The sequence below is a fragment of the Camarhynchus parvulus genome, chromosome 19, assembly GCF_901933205.1.
Source record: "Camarhynchus parvulus chromosome 19, STF_HiC, whole genome shotgun sequence".
Lineage (NCBI taxonomy): Eukaryota > Metazoa > Chordata > Aves > Passeriformes > Thraupidae > Camarhynchus > Camarhynchus parvulus.
In genome coordinates, this window is record NC_044589.1 from 8,660,491 (window position 1) to 8,667,632 (window position 7,142).

The 7,142-nt window shown below is 43.3% G+C and overlaps 1 protein-coding gene across 3 annotated transcripts; it reads right to left on the minus strand.

Annotated features, from left to right (window-relative positions):
* Positions 1-619: 619 nt before the first annotated feature.
* On the minus strand, positions 620-6,777 carry TUBD1 (tubulin delta 1). 3 transcript variants are annotated; one of them, XR_004061277.1, is made up of 9 exons: positions 6,587-6,777; positions 6,181-6,328; positions 5,801-6,017; positions 4,905-5,136; positions 4,096-4,260; positions 3,318-3,449; positions 2,666-2,849; positions 2,397-2,579; positions 620-818 (listed from the first exon to the last, which is right to left on the minus strand). XR_004061277.1 is itself a non-coding variant. In XM_030962671.1 (8 exons), the coding sequence occupies exons 1-8, from the start codon at positions 6,756-6,758 to the stop codon at positions 2,477-2,479; spliced, it is 1,353 nt and encodes a 450-aa protein (XP_030818531.1). In that variant the 5' UTR covers positions 6,759-6,777; the 3' UTR covers positions 2,248-2,476. The 3 variants fall into 3 exon arrangements, 2 of the variants coding, with proteins under 2 accessions (XP_030818531.1, XP_030818532.1); XM_030962671.1 differs by lacking the exon at positions 620-818 and having other exon boundaries at positions 2,248-2,579; XM_030962672.1 differs by lacking the exons at positions 620-818; positions 6,587-6,777 and having other exon boundaries at positions 2,248-2,579; positions 6,118-6,314.
* Between the last annotated feature and the right edge of the window lie 365 nt (positions 6,778-7,142).

Here is a 7,142-nt window from a genome sequence, read left to right on the forward strand (position 1 = left end):
GGCTCTCATTTAATAATATTTATCCACACTAAATTTATTAGCAAATGCAGAAAGAAGTGAATTATTCATTCAAGGCCCTTTTGTATCTTAGTGTTTCTCAGTAATGTTTCAACTGGTAATTTGAATATCATTTCCTCTTTTCGTGTATTAAACCCTGGTTGTTGTGGGAACCACAGATTTTTTTCTCTTACATATTCCCATCCTTCCTGTGCTAACCTTAAAAACACCAATATCTATTTATGCCCAAAGAAATGATTTGTAATTACGCTGCCAAACACTTGCTGTGTTTAAAACATTTTAAGCTGTTAAAGGTTATTTTTTATTTTGGTGGGTTATTTATGATTTTTGTGGGTTTGTTCTATTTTGCTTTGTTTGTCGTCGTTTTTTGGGGCATAGGGTTTGTTTAGGGGTTTTTTGTGGTCAAATAAATGTTCTCCTGTTCATGAAATGTCTGCTGTAGTTGGAGTTCTTAAATCAGCTTCCAAGTGAGCTGCACCTGTCTGTTCCAACAAACAATGGTGAGATTTGGAGCATTGTTCCTGGTTTATGAACATCCTGTGGGGACTTTGCCTACAAAAGCAAGGTCAAGGCCACTGATTGTGCTGTTCCTGTCTCTGAGCCATTGGCTTGTGCTGACCTTTGATCTACCTCTTTAATTACAACTGTTAATGAAATAAAGGCCTCCTTCCAGGCTCTATTTACATAATTAATTTTATCAATTATGTAGAGAATTACTCCACCACCTTTTAATGTCACTGCAGGTGATGTCTATTTGATCGTGGCTGCTCACTTCCTGTCACTCTGACGCTCTCCACATCCTGGGGAAAAAATAAAGGAATCCCATCATAGATCAAAAAAAATGAAGGCTGAGTTTGGGAAAGGGTGTGAGAATTTCAGGACTGAAAAACATTCACAGGAAGAAGCTTAGAGATGCCTAAAACAATTCCTGTCAGCCCCTGCTCCAGAGCAGTAAGGGATTATAACAGCTAAAATTTGAATTTTTGTTTTGAGGTCAGACATTTTACCTGTGTGCTGTGTTTCCTGACGTGGCACAAATTCTGCCATCAAACAAACAAAAAAGACCAAATATCCTGCTCCATTAGCCTGAAGTGCCATAAATAAATAACAAATATGGTTCTGTATCATTCATGGGTTCACTGAGCACCTGCTGTGCTTGCCTCATGCTCAGAATTATGAATACAGAGATAACATGAGGTTATTTCTGCAATAAAGTTATTTATTGCTACAGCACTACAATAACCCACTGCTCTCTTCCTTGTTTCTCAGGGCACTTACCTGTCCTTAGCCTTTTGATAAACTCTTTTACCTGTTCTGTGAAGTGAGAAGGAAAAGGATTCCTGGGACCTGGCCATTTTTTCATGGAGTTACCTATTCTCATTTCTGGAAATTCTGTTTGTGATCTGTTAAAAACACCAGGGGAGTTTATTTCTGTGCTGCTGAACATCCTGTGCCTTTTGGAGGAGGGAGAAGCTCCTTTCCTGACCCTTTGTTCCTGCAAACTCGAATTGCCTGTGCTGTTTGTCCGAACTTCTTGTGCAATCTTTCCTGCAGTTTCCTCTGTGAAAATACCCAAATTAGACAATGGTTGAAAGTGGCAGAAACAGCAGAAAATCCCTTCTGAGTAGAGCAGGCCCCAGCTCTGAGCTGCCAATGAAATGGCACTAAAGCCTGAAGGTGCACTGTGAAATTTGTCCATTTGTCAAGGGAAAGTCCTTGAGTTTGATTTAACTCTTTGAATTTTTGTCCTGTGGGGTTATTTCTGTGGCACAAGTGTGACATGGGGGGGGAATGGCAAGAATTCCCAAAGCTCCCCCTACCATTAATGAAGAGCTGACTGAGGCAGAAGAGAGCTCAGTGTTACAAGGTAATCTTTAATCCTACTGCACTCTTTTATTAATTTTAATGCAGTGGGTGCCCTCCCCAAGTCATCCCATCCCTTCTCCTGCCAGGAGGGAGCTGCAGCTTCCCAGGGCACCACCTTGTGGTCGTGGTAAAATTCGTGCAAAAAGGAGCCAAGCCCTCCAATTGACTTTGGAAATTAGAAAATGTATTTATGATATAAAATTCTAAGTTCTTACATCTGCAATCTACCAGCCATCCTCATCACAAATATGTTTAAATAATTAACAAGTTCATTAACTTATAACTTGGAGAAAAACAGGAGTTGTAATTTTGTTTAGCAAAATGGTCAGAAAAGGATATAGCTACAGTATGTAGCAAATGTACTGAAAAATAGGTATTTATTAGATATATTAAATAAGAATAATATGAATATATTCAGTTCAGACTCAGTTGTTGCTATTCAAACACACACACACACACACAGAGACACTCTGCTCCTAAGACTGAAAAACTCCAGTCAATAATTTACATACTTCAGGGAGCTGATGGAAGGTTTTCCAGCTTGGTTCTTTCAGAAAATCTCTATTTCACACCATCTTAGCAAAGAAATCAATCACAGATTGGTGTAACTGGAGATAACTTGTTCCAGGGTTGTGAAGCAGTCCAGGAAATCTTCCTCTTGGATTCCAAACTTTGTGTACTGGTGAAGGTAAGCTCTGTGTGTTGAAGAATGGGTCAGACATTAGAAATCAGTGAAGATATTGGTAATTAGTGAAATACCAGCATAATTATTTTCACTTACTTGGAAGCAAACATATTCCAAGCTTTTCCTACGATGCTGTCAAGAGGTTTCAGCAGGAACTGGCTGTTGCTGACCAAAGCAGCCGATTTTTCATACTTGTTAAATGCTCTGGGAGTTTTCCATGCATTAAACGCATCCTGGGGGTTTAGCCACGACGTGTATAACGAGGGATCCTGGAAACTTCCTGTAGCAGAAACAGGACAAAACCCACACCTGATCCCTGTGTGGCCTAATCAGTGCTGTCAGATCAGTTCAGGCCTGGGAAAATATCTGCAGAGTGGGCAGCCTGTTGAAAATACAACTTTTAAACAGATTCCTTAGATTATCTAGCAGCACACTGCTGTGGATACCTCAGCTGCCAGCAATGCTCACCACTCCAGAAACAGCTAAATTTATTTTCAGACATTATAGCCAAGAATTCCAGATATACAGACTTGAGTCTCTTCCTCCTTCCCTAAAGTGCTTCAGGAAACTCAGAAGTAAAACACAACAGCCCAAAGCAATTAGACAGTGTAGCTTTGGACAGCAAAATCTTTCTAGAGGGAATATCAACCTTAGGAGTCAAATGTGTGGTCTTGGGATGTTTCCACTTGCATCAGCCAGCAGTGAGATGTGAAACCAGAGCCCCTGAGGGGCTGTGCTCCTCCCTTACCCAAGTCCACGCTGTGCACATCTTTTCCTCTCAGGATGAGCAGGTTGGCAATGGAGGTGTTGAAGTGCAGGGGTTTGTTTGTGGAGGGGATGGAGGAGCCTGGGTGTGGCGGTCGTACTTGCCAATCAATGCCTTTGCGATTTGGGAAAAAGAGATGGAAAAGCAAGTTAATGTTTTGTGAAGATGCAGATGGGAATCCTCACTGTGCCCCAAGCTGAGACCACACTGGAGTTTGTAGCTGCTGCACATGAATGAAGCAGCAATCACACAATTCCCAGAGAAAACCAGTGCTAATCCAGCAAGATTTGCCTGGCAGTCACTGCCACAGAAAATGGATACCTGTTTCTATACTTAGCAAGCCTCCAGCCCATTCCTTGCATAACTGGGAGCTGTAACTGAATTCTCCATGTAAATTACATGGGAGAGCTGAGCCTGGTTTTTATGCATAGAAGGTGTAAAAAGAAAAAGCAGAGCTTGCCGTTCAAGGAATGTTCCAAATGAGTTATGTAAATGAAGTGCACAGCCACAGACTGTCAGTTTGGTTTGTGTGTTTCCAATAGTTATAATTAACTGAGATGTCTGGAAGCAGAGCAGGAGCAATCAGGGAGCTGCTGTGGCAGCTGAGGGAATGGTGAAAGGAGCAGCTGGTTTGGTGGGGGCAAATTCCTGCTGAGGGCAGCAGCTTCTTTCTGAACTCTACAAACCATCCAGCTTTCTTGCATCTGCACAAATGAATGTTTAAAGAGTGATGGAGAGTGAAGAGCTGGGGTTTATTTACCTTCCTCCATTTGAGCATTAGCAATGAGCATCTGCCTGAGGTGCTTGAGGAGGCCAGGCCAGCTGAAGGTGCTGTAGGGCAGGGAGCTCTCGGCCATCTGGGGGATGTTCCTCAGGCCCAGCATCCTGAACTCGGGGTGTGGGACCAACGCCTCCATCAAATCTCCTGAAAGGAGAAAGCAACAGCTCATGTTTGACAAAGGTATTGCACAGGGCAGCTAAAATGGGGGGACAGTGAGGAATGTTCAGAGGTTTAGCAATTTCAAAGCCATGCAAACTTGCTGTGTGTTACTGAGTTCTATACAGGAGGTTAGTAGCTTTTATTTTACAATTTAGTTCAAAAATCTCAAGGACTCTCTCTGCACTCCAGACAGATGTGGAAGTTAAATTTTACAAGCAATATGGGCAACTTTCTCTAATTCCTTCAAGGTACAAATATCAGTCTGCTCACCTCTTCTGCCTGAGCAACACTCAAAACTCTCAGTTTGTTTCAGCTCATACAAACTTCTAACCCAAAGTGAAATGTGAAACTCAGTCCAAAATTACTGACCTGCACAAATTTCCTCTGAAATGTAAAGAGGTACAAGGCTGTCTGGGATCACTTGAAAAAGGAGAAACAGGGTTTTTGGTAAAGAATGAAACCAGAAGTTGGGGGGATCTATTTCTGACTCTGCTACAACACTGGGATTGAACTTCTTTTCCTGTCTTAAAACTTGGGATGCATCAAAATAAACTGAGCAAGGAGACTGCAGCACTTCAGTTCCCAGCTGAGCTGAGCCCAGAAGGGTGAGTGGCTGCTGGCTTTGGTACCTAAGGGGTTCCTGCTGTAGCCTGAGCCCTCTCCTGCTGCGTGAGCGGGCTGGAAAACGCTGCCCAGCTGGTGAGCAATGACTTGGTTGACATCCCTGAAGGAAATCTGTTTGATATTCAGCAGCTGGGCACAGATCTTGTGGATGACATCATTCTCATGGACAAGAAGGGCATCTGAGGAGTGGTACAGATGTGACAGAGTCAAAACAGAGTTGTAGTTTTGAACAATGACCTGGAAGCAAACAAAAAAACACACACAAAGAAGAGTCAAACAATTCAATCTCCTTTTAGTTTATAATCCCCTGGCTCCTGCTGTTTCCTCAGTTATGATTTAGGAAGTGATTCATTTTCTTTGCCAGAGTGCAGAATGAGGTCAGAGCCTTTTCATGGAAAGAGGGCAAGACCTGTGAAAATCAGGTTATCCACCTCCCTCCATACAAACATGCTGGAACCACATCTGGCTGGGAACTGATTACAATGCTGAGATAAGAGCAGATCAGGAGATTTCTATTCTAGTTGGCTTCTTGTGAATCTGCATCACTTCAGCAATTAAATTATCAAGAGGAATTTTTTGGTAGAAATTCTTTAGCTGTGATACTGGGTCACTTGAACTTTTTCAGTGTAAAATGTACCCATTTTTAATGTTTATTTCTATTTTTATTTTTCTATCTTTTTTTTTCTATTTACCCATTTTTATGTCTATTTCTATTTTTACGTTTATTTCATTTTTTATATTTATTTCATTTATGTTTATTATTACCCATTTATTATATTTATTTACCCATTATTTAGTTTATTTCTGTTGTAGATATTCTGTTTAGAAGTAACCACTGATTATAAACCTATAAATTCTATAAAAACTGTTATTATATATTAAAAGGCAACATGACATTCACCTCCCCAGTGCCATAGGGCCAGATGACGTGGTTCAGTATGAAGGAGGTTGGAAAAGCATCTCTCAAACACTGGGTCACAAATGCCCCCAGGCCTGATCCTGTGCCCCCAGCCATGCTCATGATTGTGAAAAATCCCCCCAGCCTGTCACATCTCTCTGCTTCTCTCTGCACCAGGTCCATGATTGCTTCTTTGTGTCTGGGCCCGTGAACACAGTACCTGTGGGGTCACACAAAACACCAGGACAGGGCATCAAAACAAAAGCACAAAGGTGACGTTATTAATAAACAAATTTTAACTACCACAGCTGCTGCATTACCATCCTGGGGAGTCTGAGCAGCCTCCAGAAGTCCCCCAGGGAAGCTGAGGCAGCAGTTCCTACCCGTTGGCCCAGTTGTTCCCAGATCCTTGCTTCTGGCAGAAGTGTGAGCGGCTGCTGTACCTCCAGTGGCCAGAGCTGGCAGCCACGGACAAGGCCTGGCTGATCACTTTGGGCTCCATGTCCACGAGCACAGCCCGGGCAACAGGCACTGCACAGGAAGGAAAACAAAACTGGGGAAAAGTGCTGATTATTTAATGGGATGGATGGGCTTGGATGGGTACAATGTCCCAAGGTTATCCCTACCACTCTTAATGGGACAATACAGAAAGCACCTGGCCATGCCCTGATTTCTGCTGAACCTTTTATTGTGCCAAAGCCAAATCTGAACTCCAGAGAGCACAGATCTCTCATGAAATAACCCATTTGATGTTTCTCTGTGCTGAAATCGGACCCTTTAAAGCTGTACCTGCAGATCGCTCCTCGCAGAAGAACCGTTCCCTGCAGGAAGCTTGGTAGGATTGGTTCTCATTTTTGGAGCACAGCCCGTGGGTGCCACAGCTGTCACTGCAGAGAGCACTGAACACCTCGTGCCCAATCTGGTTCCCACACTGCCCAAGCTGCACTGTGACAATTGACATCCTTATTTGCTTGGTATTTAAGCCTGAAAAAGAAAATTGTTTTCTCATTTTTGCTTAGTAAAGCAGGATGGGGCCAAGTAATTATAACTCAAGATTATGTATCTTGGTTATTCTGGGCTGCTGTTCCTCACTGCCATCCCAGTCGTGCCTCAGCACTGCTGTTCCAGCACTCAGTGCCCGATTCCAGCCCGCCTCGGGCCACGCGGGGTGTCGCTGGGAGACCGAGTCACTCCCCACGCAGAAAATTAATAAATATCTGAATTACTGTCAGGAAAGGCTCATGTCCAAAGCGTTCGACACCGACCCTCCTGTGACCGATTCCCACAGAAACCCCCTCGGGGCCGGGCTCCCCCCTCAGGGCCGGGCTCCCCCTCAGGGAACACC

Excerpts from the sequence above, each read along its gene's own strand:
- TUBD1 (XM_030962671.1), bottom strand. The coding sequence starts at position 6,758 with ATGTCAATTGTCACAGTGCAGCTTGGGCAGTGTGGGAACCAGATTGGG. Across the intron at positions 6,018-6,180 it reads GGGAACAACTGGGCCAACGG|GTACTGTGTTCACGGGCCCA; the intron begins GTAGGAACTGCT and ends GTGACCCCACAG. Across the intron at positions 2,850-3,317 it reads TGTGCACAGCGTGGACTTGG|GAAGTTTCCAGGATCCCTCG; the intron begins GTAAGGGAGGAG and ends TTTCTGCTACAG.